The sequence below is a fragment of the Pipistrellus kuhlii genome, unplaced genomic scaffold (genome assembly GCF_014108245.1).
Source record: "Pipistrellus kuhlii isolate mPipKuh1 unplaced genomic scaffold, mPipKuh1.p scaffold_m20_p_15, whole genome shotgun sequence".
NCBI classification, from domain to species: domain Eukaryota; kingdom Metazoa; phylum Chordata; class Mammalia; order Chiroptera; family Vespertilionidae; genus Pipistrellus; species Pipistrellus kuhlii.
The window spans coordinates 12,183,878-12,205,876 of record NW_023425460.1 but is presented as its reverse complement, the minus strand read 5'-3'; the positions used below and the strand labels follow the sequence as shown (position 1 = coordinate 12,205,876).

Here is a 21,999-nt window from a genome sequence, read left to right as displayed (position 1 = left end):
TCCCGCCTTCTGTCTAGACCAGCCAACCTGTTCCCGGTGCACGGGAAGGTCCTGGGTTCAATGCCCAGTGAGGGCATATGCCCTGTTGAGGGTTTCATCCCCTGGCGGGGTGTGTGTGTGTGACAGCCAATCCATGTGTCTCTCACATCAATGTTTTTCTGTCTCCCTTCCTCCCTCTCAATGCAAAAAAACACACAAAACAATGCAATTTTTTATTTTAAAAATACCTGCAATCCTTTTTATTGATAACATCGCTGAAATACTTATTTTATATATATTTAAATTATCTTGAGATTTGATAACAATATTTAGCTACAGTGTAATTCAGAAATGAAAATATACAAAATGGTTTTAGGAACACATGTATTTATACCTGCATGTACACTTATAAATCATATAAAGATACATATTTATTTTAAAATACACTTTGAAAATGAAACCAGTTCATCCAAATTTTACCAAAGTGTGACAGACAAGAAACCTTTAATGCAAAAGTAAGAATTAAAGCAGAAATAACACTTTCAACTTAGTTTTCTAATGTCTTTAAAATCACATCAATTCTACAAATCACTATGTCTGAGGACAACACTGTAACTGTTCCCCTCTCATTTCTGTCATGTTTATAATAAAACATAAAAAGTGTTTTACATACAATAAATGGAATTCTTACATTTTAAACCATTTTAACATAAAAAATAGCAATTCAAATGATTTTTACATTTCTACGTAAGTTTATATTACACTAAAACTATTTACATGGAAGAACAAGTTGATGTATCATGACAATATTTTAGAAACAGTCTTTGACATTCACAACTATATTAATGGATATTTCATAGTGTACCGAAATAAATGTCCTAGTATACACTGAATCATCTAACCAAACAAATCTATAATGATAATCTGTTTAGAGAGCAGATAGTCAGTATTTACTGTTACTACCTTTGGGAAATATGTTGACTTTTAAAATATTTAAATCAGTCATAGTATCTGGTAATAATATTTCAGCAATGTCTGAAAAATTCTTCACTTGTTGAGTCTCTACATGGCTACTTTTTAAATACAACGTTTGCTTTTTGAAAAAGTGAAGAGAAAAATATTTGTCCTTTTATCCAGTGGAGAATTGTAAGAAGAGAAATAGTAAGAATAATATTTCCATGCCGGCTTCTAAGCTTAAAAGTTCAGTTTTCATATTCTGCTGCAAAGCCTGTTTGTTGTGATAATAATAAGCAATGTTAGAGTCTTTGAAAATCATGATTACAATGGAAAGCTTGGAACAGCATAAAACTAATGACAACCTCTTGAGTCCCGTTTTAAGTGAGTTCTACTTACAAATAACACTTTCAAATATCCTAACTGATTAGCCAGCATCAGTTTAGGAAATGTTTTCAATGTTCTGTAGGGTAACTTTTGGCATCAAAAGGTACAGTAAGCACTTTTGATTTGTAATGATAAAAAAATCAAGTACTAAAACACCAGTGGTTCCTGTGAGAGGGTAAGTGTCCCCCTTCAAGTAATGTTCTCCCCCCAATTAAAGTAACATTTTATTTCTCCCTCTGAGGATTTACTAAGGAGAGGAAATCACGATTTTTTCTTCAGTTGAGGTGAAGGAACTGTTTCATGAGTTCATATGTTGTGAAAGCCACTGCTTGAGAGGGAATGCAGCGAATGTAATTCAGAGATAAGCCACGGTACAATCCTCTCCGAATGCCATGGTTTCCATAGACATACTTCATCGTCTCCCGCATGGTACTGAAAGACAGTGGTTAAAAAGATGACACCTTTAGCCCACTCATGAAGGGACGATTTTAAGATCCATAATAGCATTTTAAAAAGAAGCCAAAATGACATCTTTAATAGGTTTTGGAACACAAGTGCTAAAACAAGCTAAAAATTCACAATAAAGCTGCAATTAATCCCAAACTCATACAAGCACTATGCAAAGAATTGCTAGGCTCATTAATTAGATATATTTTGTTTGTCTGTGCTAATGACATTTACTGGCAACACTATTCTATAATAATATCTGAAATACTGATGTAGTCTTTTTAATTTCATAAATATATATTTTAAAATATATTTTTATTGATGTCATAGAGGAAGGGAGAGAAGAGACAGAAACATGGGGTTACTGGTTCAATTCCTAGTCAGGGTGCAAGCCTGGGTTGGGGTCTCAATCCCCACCAGAGGCAGTGGATCTATATCTCACTCCTATATAAATGTTTTTCTCTCTCCTGCCCCCTTTCTCTCTCTCTCTAAAAATCAATAAAAGCATATTTTTAAAAGGGATATAAACTGAAGTTTTATTTTAGATTAAATAGAAATATTTTTAATTTCATGTTTATTTTTATACAAGTTTTAATGTGGCTACCAGAAAAATTGAAATTACATAACATCAATGATTCTCTCTGGTCATTAATATTTCTGTCTCTCTCTCCCTCTCCCTTCCTCTCGGAAATCAATAAAAATATATATGTATATTTTTAAATTTTACAAGGTAATCAAGTTAAACTATGGGAGACAAACTGGGAGTTCTAGACTACCGGTGAGACGCAGTACTATCTCACTACTTACTTTAAACATTACATTTCCTAAAGAAAAGAAACAGTAACAAATGGAGAACTTACAGGCACTTTTCAAATTCTGGAAGAACAGTTCCTAATTGCATTCGCCTACGAGTTACATCAAACGGATAGCTGAAAGGATAAAAAAAGCAAGACTTAAAAATGGTTTTTAGTTTCCTGCTCAACAATTATTGAATACAAAGCCCTATATATGCTAAGAAATAATGTGCTCCTATCCTCCTATTGTTTTGTCTAATTTGGGAGTCGGGATACAGGCACATAAATAAAATAAATCAACAATACAGAGGTCTCTTGGCCTTTGCTTATGCGGTTCCCTCAGGTTAGATGGTTCTCCTCTCCCATCACAATATCAAGTTTTATTCATTCCTTAAGTCCAAAAGAAATGCCACTTCCTGCAGAAACGAACAGGGTGCTTTTCACGTTTGTAACCTGGGACGGGGCTTCTCAGCTGTGGCACTGTTGGCATTGGGGGGATGCCTCCCGGGAAGGGCTGCCTGTGCACTGTAGGATGTTTGGGTGCATCCCAGGCTTCTTCGCACCAGATGCCAGGAGCACTCGCCCCATTGTGACAACCACAAATGTCTCCGGACATTAATAAATGTTCACTGGAGTCACAATCACCCAGTTGAGAACCTTACTCTAAGAACAGTCACCACATCCCCTGTATACAATAGAATTTTAGGGGTGTCGAACTCAATCAGAGAAGGGGCCAAAATCTAAAATCCAGCCTAAATCACGGGCCGAATGGTTTACTGAACAGTCATAAACTGTCATTGTGATGGAAACGCAGCGGAGTGCAGTGATGACAGCGCGGTGCGGGCCACATTGCAAGGCCTGGCGGGAGGGATTTGGCCCGAGGGCCTTGTGTTTGACACATGTGCAATAGATCAACCAAAAAAATTTCTTTTAAGGACTAAAATTAACAATATAGTGAATTACATTTAGAGGACAGAGAAAATTCTATGTAAAGATTGCTTGAAATGAAATATACAAAAGTAATCTCTTTTCAGAGTAGGATTCCAGGAGATTTTTTTAATTACTTTTATTTTGCTAATATTGACTACTTATATTAGGACCTGTGCTAGACAATTTCATCTTCACAACAACTGCATGACATACGTACTGTTATCCTATCATTAAGGTAAGAAAATTCTGACAAACTGAGTCTTTCCAGTGTTACAAAGCTGCTTTCTACTTTCCTACTCAAACTTCTTCATGGTACCTAATAGATACATAGTGATATGTGATGAAAAATAATCATATACTTTTATATACATTTAAATTTATTATGAAATAGGTTTAAAAAAAAAAAAACGCAACAAAAACATGCACCAACCAAGCAGTTCAAGAAATAAGAGTACCAATAGGTGAAACTCCCTATGTACTTCAACAGCATCTCCAGGAATGATTTTTTAATGAGGTTTGGGGAGAGGAAAAAACTTCATAAGGGTAAAGGGACCAAAACCTCAACCTGAATGATTCTGTTTCCAAGCAGGAAAAGAAGTGGGCAGAAGAAACTGATTAGTATAAAGGAGAGAATGTAAGGGGACAGGTACAAGGATCAGAACTAGGGAAATAACATTGGGGAAGAAAGAAAATAGCACTGTAGGCAAAGTTCTGAAGTGAAAAATGATAAGACTTAACGACTACACAGATATGTAAAATGTAAAAAATTATTTCAAGGTAATGTGAAAAATGATCTCAAGGTATTACTAGGACTATAAGGTCAATGTTAATCAATACAAAGAGGAAAGAAAGGAATACCTGAATTACAGAGTTGGCACTGGCTGCAGAAGTCCAAGTAGAAATATCCAAGAGCTTGCCAGAGAAGTAATAGTGAGTCAATAATGGAGGCTTAAACAGAACTGGTTATCTGTAGAGAAGTGACCATTGAAACCATAAGGACAGATAAGCTAATTCTAGATATTTAAGGGGAGAGCAAAGGTCAACACCAATAGGTAGGAAGAGGAGGACGTGAGCAGCAAAAGGGAAAGGGAAGGGTAAGGAGCATGACTGACAAGAGAGGGCCCTGCTAAAAACAACCAAGGAACTAGAACAACTGAAAGGAGAGTAAAAGACCTGAGAAGGAGCCACTGAATCTGTGAAGAATTAATGGTATAGAACGTAGTTTAAGAAGAGAAGTGGGAAAGAGAAGACAGATTTTAAGGCTCTAAGTTGGAAGTGAGTAATATAGAAAAAAGGCAAGAAGAGAATAACAGCCAGAGGTGATCATATCTCTGCACATGAACAAGATCCCACAGCAAGGTTTCCAAAAGTAAACCACACACCTGTCTTCTTCTCCACCTTCAATCTAGTGTGATCTGTTCTCACACACAAGTTCACCAGATTTGCTTTCACAAAAGTTAACAACTGCAAAATCTGATAAACATCTTACTTTTCAGTACTTGTCTAACTTTTCTTTTTCCATTGGATCCTCTGTTTTGAGTCTGATATTACTACTTCCTGTTTTACAGGATACTCCTCAGTCACAGACAGCTTTTCTTCTTCCTATTCCTAAAAAGTTTCTAATTCTCAGTATTCCAGCCTCTTTTATCTCATCTACCCAATCACTCCTGGTCTAGAGAAATTCTTTGAAGCCACCTTTCCAAGTACTTTATAATATCTTTATGTTTCCACTAGCACTTAAATTAACAAGTAACTCCATTGTATTGCTACTGTCTCAATAACAGTATACGCTTCCTGAGGCACTAACTGTGTTTTTCCTTCAGGGAACCTTCCAAAGCCTCATACACAGACTGACAAAGCAGGCCTTCGAGATTTTAGTGCAAGAGAAATTGTGCCTTACACACACAAACACATAAATGGCTCAAAATCCAGAACTTCATTTAGGTGAATTCATGAGAAAATATGGATGAAGACTATACTCTGGTTTTTTTTTCTACCTTTCTTTCTTATAAATGAATCGACAGGAAATTGGGTGGGTTAAAACTAATTTGGTCAATTGGCACTAAATTATTTATAATATGCTAAAAGTGCAGGCATGTCTGAAAAGAAATGTATTAAATTAAGACATCTTTTGCAAGGGAATCATGTGTTTTAATAATCTGTTAGAAAAAATGATTAACCAATGCTAAAAATCAAGATTGGGAAACTGTAATTTGACTGAATTAAGTTGATGAAGAAACTTACGATATTGTCTGTGCTATTGCTCCAGCAACACCACCACAAAGTAAGTTTATGTGAGTTTTCAAAACTAAGACATTAGGATTGTCTGATGAAGGTCTGCCAAGAAGGGTAGGAGCATGGGAAAGCCCAACACTCTTTAAGGTACCAAAAGTAAAAAATGAAACACCTGAAAAACAAAATATAAATTCACCACGATGCTTAACAGAACATGAGCTGTGAAAAGACACCATTCTTACAAAATAACCAATTAACTCAGGAAGCTATGCATTTCCTGTTGCCTGATATTGGGCTTACTCTAAGATTAAAAAAAACAAGTAAGTAATCTACAGACAACAAAATTACCACCTATAAAAAATTATAGCATTGATTTTCACACACTAATATATACTTCAGTTCACTGAATAAGGGCAAAGGTGATTAAATGCCACGTTATATAGAAATGTGATTGAACTCTTTTCCAAGGTTTTATATGAATAAATATTATATCCATGATAAATAATTACAAGTAGTCGACGGTTTGGCTCAGTGGTACAGCGTCGGTCTGCAGACTGAAAGGTCCCAGGTTCGATTCCGGTCAGGGGCATGTACAGTCAGGGGCATGTACATTGGTTGCGGGCACATCCCCGGTAGGGGGTGTGCAAGAGGCAGCTGGTCGATGTTTCTCTCTCCTAGACATTTCTAGTTCTCTATCTCTCTCCCTGCCTCTCTGTGAAAAATCAATAAAATATATATTTTTTAAATATATTTCTTAAAAAAATTAATAATTACAAGTAAATATGACAACTTCTATTTATAATAACAATAATGATGATAACGTAAAATAGAGGCAAAAAATTCAGAAGTGACAAAGCATTTTTATTTTAACTTGGCATCTAATTTTGTCAAGAAAGAGTTGTGACCATGAGACAAATGTTCATATTGCCTCCCAAGGCACATGAAATCTGATAAATATTGAATTAAGTTATTGATAATATGAAGTTGATGTTGCTGAAAATTTACACAATTTTATAATAGACCTATTAAAGTTGTACATTAAAAAAATCAATAATAGAGTTAAAGCATTCCTATCACCTAAGTATTGATCAAGACATTTTGGTATCTACTAAATTTTAAAAACATATTTCAAGAGATACTTGATGCTTAAGAACAAATAAGCATTTACAAAAATTCTGTCAAGGATAATACCTCAATATATACATTTATTCTTTTTTTAAAAAAAAGCATGACCTTATAACATTTGAAACTTTAAAATAAATTCTGAGTAGCATCTAATCATTGTTCAAATTGCTACCTATCTCACAATTATTTTTTGGCCATATCCAAGTTAATGTTTGCCTGGTATATATTTTTTTCTCCTTTTTTATTTTCTACTTTTTCGTGTCTTTATGTTTTAGGTATTTCTTTTGTAATCATTTGTAGCTGGATATTTTATTTAATCCAGTCTGTAAAATATTTTGTCAGTCTACTTAATCGTTATTGTGATTGTTGATATATTTAGACTTGTTTCTATACCTTGCTATTTGATTTCTATGTGTCGCTTTTCTTTTTCTTTTTAAAACTCCTTTCTTACCTTGTTTGCTTATTTTTTTTCCTAATATTTTATTGATTTTTCACAGAGAGGAAGAGAGAGGGATAGAAAGTTAGAAACATCGATGAGAGAGAACCATCGATCAGCTGCCTCCTGCACACCCCCCACCGGGGATGTACCCACAACCAAGGTACATGCCCTTGACTGGAATCGAACCTGGGACCTTCCAGTCCGCAGGCCAACACTCTATCCACTGAGCCAAACCGGTCTCGGCTGTTTGCTTATTTTTTAAACCCTTACCCCCTTACTCTTTTTTTTTTTTTAACCTTCCTTAAGTTATTTATTTAAAGATTTTTAAAAAATAGATTTTTAGAAAGAGAGAAAGGGAGAGGGAGAGAGAGAAACATCTATGAGGAATGAGATATAGATCAGCTGCCTCCTGCACTGCCCCCTGTTTGGGATTGAGCCCTGAACCCAGCATATGCCCTGACCAGGACACAGGACAATGCCCAACCAACTGAGCCCCACCAGCCAAAGTTTCCCTACTCTTTATAAATATACAAATTTATTTGCCTTCTCCTATATTTCATGGTCTTTAATAATAAGCTTATCACTTGACCTTAATCTCTGAGTTTCAGACTCAGTGATTCCTTCTTCTATAGGACCAATGGCAGGAGCCATCTCAGCAAGTAGGATAATGGCAAGTTATAAGATCATGTAAAAATTAAATCAAGCAATAAACTTAAAATGTAATTTTCTAAAAGACAAAGCTTATAAGGTGTCTATGACTGTATCTAGCAAAAATGTCCAAAAACTGTATGAAATTTCATTCAAAATCCCAATAAGAGTGCTTTGCAACTTCAAAAACTGATTTCAAAGTGTGTGAAATAACAAAATATCTACAGTTCTTACATTCCTTGGGGGAGGGGGGGATATAGTCCTGGGACTTGTCCTATAAAGATTTATGAAACTGCACGCTATTATTGTTTTAAGAGGTAGCACTGAAGATCACTGGGGAAAGGAGGGACTACTTAGTAAGTGGTGCTGGTCAAATGGTTACTCTTAAGAAGGAAAAAAAAATAATCCTGACAGATTACTGGCTTAAATATAAAATGCTAAACTTAAAAAATAATTCTTAGAAGAAAATAAAAACCAAGATTCTGCTAAATTTGAAACATACCTGCATATGGAGCCATTCCTAATATAGTAGGCATCAGGCCTCTGTAAAATCCAAGGAAACCGCCTTCCTTTTGAATGAAGAAACAACAGAAGTAAGATTACATTTCTTTCATTATGATACACATCAAAGAACAAAAACATACATTACATTTCTGGCCTAATAGCTCCGTTGATGAAAGCATCATCCTGATACTCTAAGGTTGTGGCTTTGATCACCAGTCAGGACACATACAAGAAGCGATCAATGAATGCATAAATAAGAAACAACAAATCAATGTTTCGCTTTCTCTTTCACCCTCTCTCCCTCTTTCCCTCTAAAAAAAAAAAAATCAGTAAGTAAAAATTTTTTACAAAGCATACATCACCCTAGCCAGTTTTGCTCAATGGATAGAGTGCAGGCCCTCAGACTGAAGGGTCCCAGATTTGATTTTGGCTTAGTGGACAGAGCATCAGCCCGCGATTGAAGGGTCCCGGGTTTGATTCCGGTCAATGGTACATGCCTGGGTTGTGGGCTCCATCCATAGTGGGAGTTTTGCTGGAGGCGGCCGATTAGTGATTCTCTCTCATCATGGGTGTTTCTTTTCTTTTCTTTTCTTTTCTTTTTTTATATACATTTCATTGATTTTTTTTACAGAGAGGAAGGGAGAGGGATAGAGAGTTAGAAACATTGATGAGAAACATCGATCAGCTGCCTCTTGCACACCCCCTATTGGGGATATGCCTGCAACCAAGGTACATGCCCTTGACGGGAATCAAACCTGGGACCCTTCAGTCCGCAGGCCTACGCTCTATCCACTGAGCCAAACTGGTTAGGGCTCATCATGGATGTTTCTATCCCTCCTTCTCTCTTCTTCTCTGAAATCAATAAAAATATATTAAAAAGAAAAAAAAAATCCTCAGGTGAGGATTAGTAGGGGGAAAAAGCATACATCATAACAAAAATATTATTCTGGGACCCATCTTGAAACACAGATGTGTTTTCACTAATATTATTATTATTATCAATTATTTATAAATAACAGAATAATTATCTAGATCATATTCAAAGTATTTTCCTAAATATATTGTAAAAAGACATGGCATAGATGAGGAAAGTAAATATATACCTTTGCATAAATTGTTTTGAATGCATGAATAATTCCTGTGTAAGTGTGTTCCCCTTTCACCTGGAATGCTAGGCGAACTCTAACCATGTCGAGAGGGTAAGTACAGATAACTGCTGTCATGCCTGAAAAGAACAGAAACTTAAATGTAGAATAAAATTTTGACACTTGTCTCTCTCCTATCATTACATCACATCATATATGTCAGTCATGAAAGATATACACATCTTTCCTATCATTTGTTGTGTTCTCAAATTACAGCAATAAAATCAAAGGTGATATTGATACAATTTTATCATAATGTCATCAGCTGAAAACAACTTTGTACTAAGTAAAGGGTCAGTTTGTAAAATCTTTTCAAGCTCTTCCCATTGTAAAGATATACTGTTAGCCCTAAAATAGTACATCGTAAATGGGTCACGAGTAGTTTGTAAATTCTATTACTTGTCTATTTCATCGTAAGATAGCAGAAGGAAAAACTGACTATCTCCATACCAGTGGGCAAGATGACATGTCACAGGCTCAGGTCTGTGAACAGCACATAGCAACTGAGCGATACATGTTGGCTAATATTACTCATGCCAATATAAAATATTCAAATATTTCTACACCAGCTGGCCACCTGGCAAATAGCTGTTGCTCTTAGGAAGGGAAAGGCATTGCCCTGGCGGTTCGGCTCAGTGGACAGAGTGTCGGCCTGTGGACTGAAGAGTCTTGAGTTCAGTTCTGGTCAAGGGCACATGCCTGGGGAAGTGGGCTGGCTCCCTAGTAGGGGGTGTGCAGGAGGCAGCCGGTCAGTGATTCTCTCTCATCATTGATGTTTTCTATGTCTCTCTCCCTCTCCTTCCTTTCTGAAATCAATAAAAAATATTTTTAAAAAAAGAAAAGGAAAGGCATTTATAAGCACAACACAAAATGTTAAAGCCACAGAGAAAAAGACTAATACATTTGGTTATGTAAAACTTCTATATGAGGGGGTTAAAAACAACTTTTAGATTAACTTTTCTAAGACACAAGTTAAGGTCAAAAGACAAATCTAAAACTGGGAAATAAAATATTAGCAATATTTCAAAGAAAAGAAAACAAATGTCCTAATTCTAAAACTTATAAAAATGAATATTTAAAGAATAGAAACAACTAAGAAAAATAAAAAATGGTCACTAAAGTTTGAAATGCTGATCAAACTTATTCATAATTAATTTCCATGTATTAAAATTTTTTTTTAACCCAGTTTTGGTATGTAAAAGGCCATTGAAAGCATTATGGAGAGCAGTTTGCCAATGTCTATCAAAATTTAAGCATACATATCCTCTGATAAAGCAACTTCCCTTCTGAAAATTTATTCTACAGATATAGTCACACAAGTACAATGTGTTGTTTGTAACAACAGAAACTGAAAATATCCCAAATGTCAATCAATAGGGGATTGATTAAGTAAATCACAGTACATTTCCTTAGAATATAACACAGTTCTAAAAATAAAAGGAAAGAAATTTGACCTCTCAAAAAAAAAAGGATATAACACAATACTTAAAAAAAGTAATAAGATATATGTACTGATATAGAAAGAGTCTTGAGATAACTAAAAGAAAAGTTCTTATCCCATAGAGTAGGGTTAGGAAAAAAGCATACATAAGAAATTATTAATACTGATTGCTTCTAGGGAGTGAAACTATTTTCATTATGTAGGAGTAGGTCTTGCTACAGTCATTATAATTTTAAATTTTTTTTAGAAAAACAAAACAAGCCCTAACCGGTTTGGCTCAATAGATAGAGCATTGGCCTGTGGACTGAAGGTTCCCAGGTTCGATTCTGGTCAAGGGCATGTACCTTGGTTGTGGGCACATCCCTAGTAGGAGGTATGCAGGAGGCAGCTGATGGGTGTTTCTCTAATAGATGTTTTTAACTCTCTATCCCTCTCCCTTCCTCTCTGTAAAAAAAGCAATAAAATATATTTTAAAAAGAAAAATAAAATAAAAACATTTTCAGAAGGATATTGTCAGAGTCTGTATGTTTTTTCCTTTGTTGTAAGTTTAGACAATTCCTTACCATCTTCTAATATAAAATGCTCGTTTTGAGTAGAAATATCAATGATTTCTTACATAATTGAATATAGAAAGCTAACAAATGTATGCTACTTAATCAATGTCACACATATCAGCTAAACCAAATTAAATTTGTTAGAAATAAAGCATACCCACTCCTCTTACCTGCCATGGATCCAGCCATTAATCTGTGCACATGGCCAGAAATTCCCAGCTTTGTAGTAATGAACTAGAAACCAAACACATCAAATTAAATTAGACATTTCTAAAATGCTACCCATTTCACTGTTTAATAATGAGGACTTACTTCAAAGGAGTTACAGAACTAGTAAAAAGAAAATCAGTGTTAAATGGGAGTGAAATGAGCACTCTTACAGGAAGCTGGACAGTGTTCTATCACATCATAAAGAGGTCAGATATTTCCTCTGTAGCCTCTGCTCTAACTTTGTACTTTTACAGAGCATCTACCTTAGAATTTCTGAGTGTACTACACATTGATGGCCACAAATAAAGTGTGAACGGGAGCAGTAGGAATAAAATGCTTCCACAGATAATGCAGTCTTAATTACTGAGGCAGCCATTCTATCTGACAGACTAGCTTAGAACGTTGTCCCACTCCTAATGGTTACTTTTCACTTTAAGATACACTGTGAGCCCTGGCAGGTGTGGCTCGTTGTTGGAGCATATCCCACACACCAAAAGGTGGCAAGTTTGATTCCAGGTTGTGCATTCCATTCCTGGAAGGATGCTTATGGCAAGCAACCCATCGATGTTTCTCTCTCTCCCTCTCTATCTAATAAATAAATAAATAAATTTATTTAATGGAGTCATTTAAAAAAAGATACACTGTGAAATTTAACATACTTAACCCCCTTCTGTGTTAAGAAGTTTGAATATTTGAGAAGATAAACTTTCAGTCAGCTAGAAAAAAAAAAACTTGATCAATGAGTAAGACAGGAAAAGCTGTTAACTTATTAAATCATTTTTTATAGCCGGGACCGGTTTGGCTCAGTGGATAGAGCGTCGGCCTGCGGACTGAAGGGTCCCTGGTTCGATTCCGGTCAAGGGCATGTACCTTGGTTGCGGGCACATCCCCAGTGGGGGTGGTGTAAGAGGCAGCTGGTTGGTGTTTCTCTCTCATCGACGTTTCTGACTTTCTGTCCCTCTCAATTCCTTTCTGTGTAAAATCAATAAAATATATATATATATTTTTAAATCATTATTTATAAACAAACTTTTAAAGTATGATTTTGCCATTTTAATAAGAAAATCAAAAGCCACAATGTTGCCAAAACTGGTTTGGCTCAGTGGAAAGAGCGTCAGTCTGCGTACTCAAGGGTCCCGGGTTCGATTCCGGTCAGGGGCATGTACCTTGGTTGCGGGCACATCCCCAGTGGGGGGTGTGCAGGAGGCAGCTGATCAATGTTTCTAACTCTCTATACTTCTCTCCCTTCCTCTCTGTAAAAAATCAGTAAAAAAAATTTTTTTAAAGCCACAATGTTCCTCTCCTATAGCTGAGACACAAAAAGCACATTACTTGAAGGATTCTTAAGCTCTTCATAAGTGTGAATATAGACAATTTTCTCAAAAATGACTAACCATTCTAGAATAGATAACTTTACAACCAAGTTATATTGCAAATTTTAAACTATCACAGTCTTATTCCTTCAAAAAGGCATTAATTTAGCCATTCTTCCACAGAAACTTTATAGGCCAAAACAAAAGCATGATATTTAAGGAAACAAAAGAAAACAAAACTTCACCGTTTTGTAGCGCTCAAATGCCATAAACTGGATTGCACCATAGGGGAAGATTCGAATCATCATTGCACCATTCCCTTTATACAATCCAAGGTATCCCTCCTTTTGGGGAACAGCACGCAATGTAGAAAATACTCCTATTTTTAGGGGAAAAAATATTAAAACAGAAAACTAAATTCAAATTTTCATGACAAACAAAGATAGATCACTCATGCCATCATTTATAATATAATTTTGTTTGATGAATTATATGAATAGTAATTTCTATATAGAATAGTAATTTCTATATTTTAAGTAGTATTTAAGTTAATACTACTTAAAATACTAAGTAGTATTTAAGTTAATACTACTTAAAATACCTCACTTGCTCAAATTACATAAATATACTGCATGTAGAAATATAAAACACATAATAGCAAAAACAGCTACAAATCATATTTATAATTATCACATATTATATTCAACCATAGCAATCTAAAGAATATCAACAGCAGAAATACATTCAAGGTCTATACACACAGTGCAGAGGATGAACTCTATCTGGAAGGATGAAAAAAGTTCCCCAGACTGCCCAGATACATGTGTGGTTTGTCTACATGAGATTACTGCTAAATAGCCCTCGTTGGATTGGCTCAGTGGACAGAGCATCAGCCTGTGGACTGAAAGGTCCCAGGTTCGATTCCAGTCAGGGGCACATGCCCGGGTTGTGGGCTCGATCCCCAGTAGGGGGCATACGGGTGACAGCCAATCAATGATTCTCTCTCATCACTGATGTTTCTACCTGTCTATCCCTCTTCCTTCCTCTCTGAAATCAATAAAAAATATATATTTTTAAAAGTACTCCTAAATAAGAGAAACAAATAAACTATTAAAGCAATTTAAATTTGGGGGCAAATTTTCATTAGAACACTTTAATTAAGAATACTGATAGCCCGCCAAAACCAGTTTGGCTCATTGGATAGAGTGTTGATCTGCGGACTGAAAGGTCCCAGGTTCAATTCCAGTCAAGGGCATGTACATTGGTTGCAGGCACATCCCCAGTGGGGAGTGTGCAGGAGGCAGCTGGTCAATGTCTCTCTCTCATCCATATTTCTAACTCTCTATTTCTCTCCCTTCCTCTCTGTAAAAAATCAATGAAATATATATATATTTTTTAAAGTATGTGGCATCTTCAGCCGAAACCGGTTTGGCTCAATGGATAGAGCGTCGGCTTGGGGACTGAAAGGTCCCGGGTTCGATTCCGGTCAAGGGCATGTGTCTTGGTTGCGGGCATATCCCCGGTGTGGGGTGTGCAAGAGGCAGCTGATTGATGACTCTCTCATCGATGTTTCTAGCTCTCTATCTCTCTCCCTTCCTCTCTGTACAAAATCAATAAAATATATATATTTTTTTAAAGTATGTGGCATCTTCAAAAAATAATAATTGATTCTTATCTACTCTGTTATACACTCACTAGAGGCCCAGTGCACAAAATTTGTGCACAGATAGGGTCCCTAGGCCTGCCCAGCGATCAGGGCCAATCTGTAGGGCGACCGCTGGGGCAATTGGGGGGGGCCCTGCTAGCACCCGCCTTGGCTGGCCTGGGGCCTGCGGCTGGCAGCAGCTCCTGCACTGAGCGTCTGCCCCCTGGTGGTCAGTGGTCGTCACAGACACCAGTCATTCTGGTTGTTCCACCAATCTATTGATTTGCATATTGGGCTTTTATTATATAGGATGCTGCACAGCAGAGCATACATCATTCCTATCAGTTGAAGCATGAAACTGTAAAGCAATGGAGTGGTCTGAGTTAATACCTAACTATTTAGTCAGGGCACTGTCCTCTTCTGCCTTAAATTGTCAAATAAAAAATGTCAAGTCAGAGTGGTTTAGAATGTTGCCCCATGCACCAGGAGATTGCCAGCTCACTTCCTGGTTAAGGCACATGCTGGGGTTGCAGGTTCAATCCCCAGTAGCGGGGCGTGTAGGAGGCAGCCAATCTATGTTTCTCTCTTCTTCTCCCTTCCTTTCTCTCTTAAGTTAACAAAAACATTTTTTTTTAAATTACAACAACCAACACAACAATAACTGTCCAGTGTGAATGGGTCAAAATTATACTATTTTCATCAGATCAGCAAATTATTCTTTTTAATTTTTTTTTTTTTTTTGGTGTGCCACAGAATTTTAGTAATTAGCTTATGTGTGCCATGAGATGAAAAAGTTTGAAAATCACAGGCTTAGAGAAAAAAATTTACTCTAATCTCACCACTTAATATTAACCACTAATGTTAATGTTTATTCTTTTAGCCTTTTTAAAAAAATACATTTTATTGATTTTTTATAGAGAGGAAGGGAGAAGGATAGAGAGTCAGAAACATCGATGAGTGAGAAACATCAATCAGCTGCCTCCTGCACCCCCCACAACTGGGGATATGCCCGCAACCAAGGTACATGCCCTTGACCGGAATCGAATCCAGGACCCTTCAGTCTGCAGGTCTACGCTCTATCCACTGAGCTAAACTGGCCTGGGCAATGATATATTATTACTGTCCATGTTAATTAAATGGATTTTTGTGTTTGTAAAGAACAACTAGGGGCTTCATATTTTTTTATAATGTACATTTACCCATATATACTAATTGCACCAAACTTTAATTCCCTTTTGGATCTTCTACTGTAATTCACAAACGGAACCAAGCGTGCAGATGGATGTTTTCATTCATCTTTTTCTTTAGCATCTATTAACTCACCTAAATGTTTGTAATGACGATTGTGAGCTTGTAATAAAACTTTTACTCGATCCAAAGGAGCAACTGTTGTTTTAGCACAGCATCCTGCAATACCTAAAAAAATGTAAGAGGTTAGGAGAAATTGCATACCATTCCTTTCCAGATGGAAATCATTATTTGTTCAGCCCACAGACACCCTCTGATCTTCCACTGCCCAGTAGAAGTGATGATTAGCAGATGATTAGCCCTTGTTCTCTGTAACTTACCAAACAAACATGATATACTTAAAACTAAGTTTGGCCCTAGCCAGTTTGGCTCAGTGGATAGAGCCTCAGCCTGCAGACTGAAGGGTCCCAGGTTCGATTCCAGTCAAGAGCACATGCCTGGGTTTCGGGCTCAGTCCCCAGTAAGGGGCGAGCAGGAGGCAGCTGATCAGTGATTCTCTCTCATCATTGATGTTTCTATCTCCCTCTTTCTTCCTCTCTGATTCCAGTAAAAATATATTTAAATAAATAAATAAAATTAAGTTTAAAAGGTGTAAATCTGTCTCCTAATAACTGAAGAACACTGGGAATCTTGCTACATGTCGTTATAGAGACACTTGAAGGTATTTACTCAACTGTAAGGCTCTATTTGAAGCAACCTCCTCTTCTTTTGTATAACTTTTGCATTGAAACAAACAACTTTTACCATAAAGTTCAATCATTCGTTCATACATTCAGCAATTATGTATTTAGGCCCCTACAATATGCCACTGTGCAGTCATTTGGATGATAGTAACATGCATACAGGACAGCCCTACTAGCTTGGAAAGCTTCTAAGGCGATAATGTATAAAGACCTTTTTCTATGTTGTTTGTGCTGCCTCCCCAACCCCAATTCATATGTTGAAAACTAATTCCCAATGTGATGGCATTCAGAGGTGGGGTTTTAGGAGGTGAATGGGTCCTAAAACCTAAGGGTTCTACATGTTTATAAAACATAATATGAGCCGAAACCGGTTTGGCTCAGTGGTAGAGCATCGGTCTGCGGACTGATAGGGGTGTGCAAGAGGCAGCTGGTCGATGTTTCTCTCTCATCGACGTTTCTAGCTCTCTATCCCTCTCTCCTCCTCTCTGTAAAAAATCAATAAAATATATATTTAAAAAATACATACAAAGTTAAATTTAAAAAAATTAAATAAATAAAATAAATAAACATTACTTATAAAAAAAAAAACAACAACACATAATATGATTCAACCATTATTAGGGCACTAACCATGGGATCAGTGCCCTTATAAATGAGGCCCCAGACGCCCCTGGCCCCTTCCACCTTGTGAAAACACAGCAAGAAAGGTGCTGTCTAGTCTTCACCAGAATGTCCATCCGCTGGCTCCATGATCTAGAACTGCCCAGCCTCTAGTCTAGAGCCATGAGAAATAAATGTTGTTTACAAGCCTCCCAGATTACTGTTAGAGCAGCCCAAATGAACTAAGACACCTTACGTGTGCATAGGATTCCTGATTTACAATGGGTTACATCCCGATAAACCTATTGGGTCCTGGGTTTAACTCTGATCAAGGGCACATGCCTGGGTTGTGGGAGGGGGCGTATAGGAGGCAACGGATCAATTATTTCCTCTCATTTTTAATGTTTCTAGTTCTCTCTCCCTTTCTCTTCCTCTATGAAATCAATAAAAGTATATTAAAAACATATATATTTATACAGAGAGTCCTGGCAGCTATCCTCACCTACACATACCATGATTCTATTTCAGAGTCTAATCAAATCACAAAACGTAACATGTCTAAAACTGAACTCCTCATCTCCCTGCTACAACCATCATGAAAGTTGCTCCAGCCAGTCTTCCGTTTCAGCCAATGAACACAACCTTTCAGCTGCTCTAACCAAAAAAGTCACTCTTGACTTATCTTCCTTATCCCATTTCTAATCTGTTAGACAATCCTATTTGTTCTATTTATATCCAGATTATCACAATTTTTCACCACCTCTCCTGTTACTGACCTGATCCAAGCCACTATCCATCATCTGAATTACAGAGAGGAAGGGAAAGAGAGAGTTAGAAACATCAATGTGAGAGAAACATCAATCAGCTGCCTCCTGCACACACCCCCAGCTGCGGATGTGCCTGCAACCAAAGTGCCTCCTGCACACTCCCCAACTGGGGATGTGCACCTTGACCAGAATCGAACCCGGGACCCTTCAGTCCACGGGCCAACGCTCTATCCACTGAGCCAAACCAGTTAGGGCTGTCCTTCTGGCCTTTTGTCTAAGCACGTTTATTTGTATAAAACGCAATATGATTCTAATATGTTGTAATATTTCCACATTCAACTAATAGATTATGAACATTGTTCATAGTCAATTAATACTTTTATAATTGTTACAATTGCAAATTAGTCTATAATATGGACTTATTTATTTATCTAAATAATACTTTCTCTCCTCCCAACATGCTCCTCCTTAGCCATCAACTAGCTAAACTCTCTCACTTCAAGTCTGCTCACGTGTCACCCTCCAAAGGAGACTTATTTCGACTAGCTTATTTAATTCCAAGGGCCCAGTGCACAAATTCGTGTCCCTTGAAAAGAATTGTGGGCTACGAGGCTGCAGTGGGCACAGAGGTGGGTCTCGGCCCATCCTCCACACCCCCACCCAGCCCCTTCTGCCTACAGCCCCTGGTGCCCTCTCTGCCATCAGCCCCACTTCTGCCGCCTCCACTCCTACTCGCTGATGGCGCTGGCCCGGCTCGCACCCGCTGACAGCGCAGTGATTGGGGCCGGCCCAGCAGTGCGAGCAGCAGAGCAGCAGCTCCAGTGCCAGCTGCAGGTGCAAGCGGTGGCTGCCAGCCCTGGTTGCCCTTAGAAGCAGGGGAAAGTGGAGAAGCCCTGAGGGGTGATCGGGACCGGCAGCCACCGCTTGCACCGGCTGAGGTGCCGAGTGATCTGGACTGGCGCCAGGCGCTGGCAGCAGGTGCCAGCAGTGGCTCCAGCGCCAGCAGCAGGTGCAAGCAGCTTCAGTGCCAACAGCAGGTTCAGCGCCAGACACGCAAGCAAAGAATTTTCAGCCCTAACCGGTTTGGGTCAGTGGATAGAGCATCGGCTTGTGGACTGAAGGGTCCCAGGTTCGGGTTCCGGTCAGGGGCATGTACTTGGTTGCGGGCACATCTCCAGTGGGGGGAGGCGGGGTGCAGGATGCGGCTGATTGATGTTTCCCTCTCATCCATGTTTCTAACTCTCCATCCCTCTCCCTTCCTCTTTGTAAAAAATCAATTTTATACATATATATATATATATATATATAAAGAATTTTCAGTAGCCACCAGAGGCTCACCCTGATGACAACAACCAGTGCACCACCTTTGTCTGGCGCCCCCAATCACCTGGCGCCAGACAAACCAGTGCACCGCCTTTGTCTGGCGCTCCACCATCCCACCGAGGCTGATGCCATGCTCCATGCTCTGCCACAGCTGCCAACACCTGCCATGTTCTGTCCACGTGCCCCCTGGTGGTCAGCACAAGTCATAGTGACTAGTTGTTCGGTGGTTGTTCCACGGTTGGGTCTATTTGCATATTAGGGTTTTATGTACACAGATGCACCTCTCCACTTCCTTGCTCCATTCTCCTTTTCACTTCTTCCCATTGCATTCATCACATGCTAACATACTATAGAACTTATTTTTTCGTTTTGCTTATTGTCTTTCTCCTCAACCAATGTAAACTCCAGGATTTTGTTTTGCTCCCTGGTGTACAATGAGCATGGAGCAGGCACTCAAATGTTCCTTTTATAAATAAGTGAATGTCCTTTCCAACAGCAGAATAAATTCTTAAAATTACTGCAGCAGCCCTGACCGGTTTGGCTCAGTGGATAGAGCATCGGCCTGCGGACTGAAGAGTCTCAGGTTCGATTCCGGTCAAGAGCATGTACCTTGGTTGCGGGCACATGCCCAGGAGGGGGTGTGCAGGAGGCAGCTGGTTGATGTTTCTCTCTCATCGATGTTTCTAACTCCCTCTCCCTCTCCCTTCCTCTCTGTAAAAAGTCAATAAAACATAGTTTTTTAAAAAAGAAAAAAAATTACTGCAGAAGACAGATCTTATCTTCCTATAAGTCATCATAATTTGATTTTTTTTTTTTAATTCTTAGCCTTAACAAGTATGCGATGACAGCCCAAACAATCAGTTAAGAAAGGGTAAGGACTGAAGCACCTCTTTATGGGAAGGCAGAAGGCATTTCTCAGAGACAATACGAACCTTCTGGCCCTACAGCAGGGCTGCACCGGCTACCTGCCAAGTAGCAGCGGCAGAGTTTACCAGCATCACTGGAACCTGTTTTGGTTGTAGACTGTTTTGCATAGATTCCAAAACCACGTTTTAAGAGCTATTGTTTTCTTTTAAGCTAAACAGTAAAATTCACCTCTACTCTCAGCCACCTATTGGTCTTTCTACAAGAAAGCAGTGCCCTGCATGTGTCCCTGGAATCCCGGGGTCCTTGTAAGAGACTCCCCCTCTTTTCCGTGCCACCCCGCCCGCAAGAACGGGTGCCCGGGTCTGCTCTTCCACGTCCCCCCAGCAGTGTGAGCACGACAGCCGCTCCACGACAGCGCCAGACCCTTCCTCCCCAGGACCCTGCTGCCACGAGTCAAGGGATTATTAGGAAAGGGTGACAGCATCTGTTAGGGCACTGACTGCAGCAGCCATTGTCCAAGAATGTCACGGCGGCCGCGAGCCCCCGGCTGCCCCTGCTTCCCCGCGCGGAGGTGGCCGGTTCCCCCACGAACACCCACCTCCGGCCAGGAAGGAGCGCAGCCAGTAGAAGTCCCGGCGGGCGGTGGGCCCTGCGGCTCCGGCCGCCTGCGGGATCGCGGGAGGCGGGTCGGCCGCAGGCAGGGCCGCCGCCGCCGCCGCCGCCGCCATCGGGACCGGGGCCACGTCGGAAGCTGTAGTCGCCAATTTACAATCCAAGGGCCAGAGCCACAGCCATTGCCGGCACTAACTGGGCTCCGACAGCCGCGAGGGCGGGGCAGATCAACACCCCGCGGCGCCGGCGGACGCTGGCTGATGACGTAACGGGCGCGGTGGGGGGCGGGACCTAGGCCGGAAGTGGAGTTGCCCCGACTGGTAGCTTTCCCCCTCTATTCTGGCGCAAGGCGAGAAGCGAGGCGGGAACGGACAACTTTGCCCCACCCGTACTTTTGACTTATATGAACCCTTGACCTATACCCGCCCAGCGGGCTGTCTACTGACTTCCCTACGATGGACTCCGTCCAGCGCCAGCCTTTGCTTCCGGACTCTTTCTAGGAACCTCTGCAATCGCGCCATCTCCCGCCAAGTCAGCCCCGCCTTCGCAGAGCTCAGTAACCCTCGCTTTCTGCCCCGTCTAACCCCCACGAAGCATTCACTCCACCCCCACCACCTCTTGCAAAGAAATAATGCTAAGGCAGCGTATTCTTTCGTCGGAGCCCTACACATTTCACCAATGCTTATGCCTTGTCAGGCCTTTCTGAATCTCAGCTCTCAAATTCCACGGGGCGCTACTCCCCACCAATCTCTGCCCTAAACTCTTAGAAAACCCCAGCTTCTACTCCCTGGCCCACTGTGGGGTTTTTAAACCACCCCTTTGAGCACAATTCTCTTACCTTGAGTATCTCATTGGTTCCACTCTGGTCAAAATTCATTCCTAGCCCTAGTTGGTTTGGCTCAGTGGATAGAGCATCAGCCTGCGGACTGAAGGGTCCCAGGTTCGATTCCAACCAAGGGCACATGCCAGGAGTTGCAGGCTGATCCCCAGTAGGGGGCGTGCAGGAGGCAGCCAATGGATGATTCTCATCATTGCTATTTCTATCTCTCTCCCTCTCACTTCCTCTCTGAAATCAATAAAAATATATTAAAACAGCCAAAACCGGTTTGGCTCAGTGGTGGAGCATTGGTCTGCGGACTGAGGGGGTCC

General features: G+C 39.6%; 1 protein-coding gene across 5 annotated transcripts; it reads right to left on the bottom strand.

Moving 5' to 3' along the window:
• Positions 1-199: 199 nt before the first annotated feature.
• Positions 200-21,118, bottom strand: SLC25A16 (solute carrier family 25 member 16). Of its 5 annotated transcripts, XM_036438324.2 has the most exons (10): positions 20,837-21,096; positions 16,074-16,166; positions 13,351-13,484; positions 11,753-11,816; positions 9,546-9,667; positions 8,441-8,507; positions 5,736-5,898; positions 2,628-2,696; positions 2,236-2,241; positions 200-1,774 (listed from the first exon to the last, which is right to left on the bottom strand). In XM_036438324.2, the coding sequence occupies exons 1-10, from the start codon at positions 20,964-20,966 to the stop codon at positions 1,627-1,629; spliced, it is 996 nt and encodes a 331-aa protein (XP_036294217.1). In that variant the 5' UTR covers positions 20,967-21,096; the 3' UTR covers positions 200-1,626. The 5 variants fall into 5 exon arrangements, with proteins under 5 accessions (XP_036294217.1, XP_036294214.1, XP_036294215.1 ...); XM_036438321.2 differs by lacking the exon at positions 2,236-2,241 and having other exon boundaries at positions 200-1,752; positions 20,837-21,118; XM_036438322.2 differs by lacking the exons at positions 2,236-2,241; positions 16,074-16,166 and having other exon boundaries at positions 200-1,752; positions 20,837-21,094.
• Positions 21,119-21,999: the final 881 nt, after the last annotated feature.

Coding starts and splice junctions, on each gene's coding strand:
- SLC25A16 (XM_036438321.2), bottom strand. CDS start 20,966: ATGGCGGCGGCGGCGGCGGCGGCGGCCCTGCCTGCGGCCGACCCGCCT. Junction 5,899..8,440: donor AGGAATGGCTCCATATGCAG/GTATGTTTCAAA, acceptor TTTGTTTTTCAG/GTGTTTCATTTTTTACTTTT. Junction 1,753..2,627: donor CCAGAATTTGAAAAGTGCCT/GTAAGTTCTCCA, acceptor ACTGTCTTTCAG/TACCATGCGGGAGACGATGA.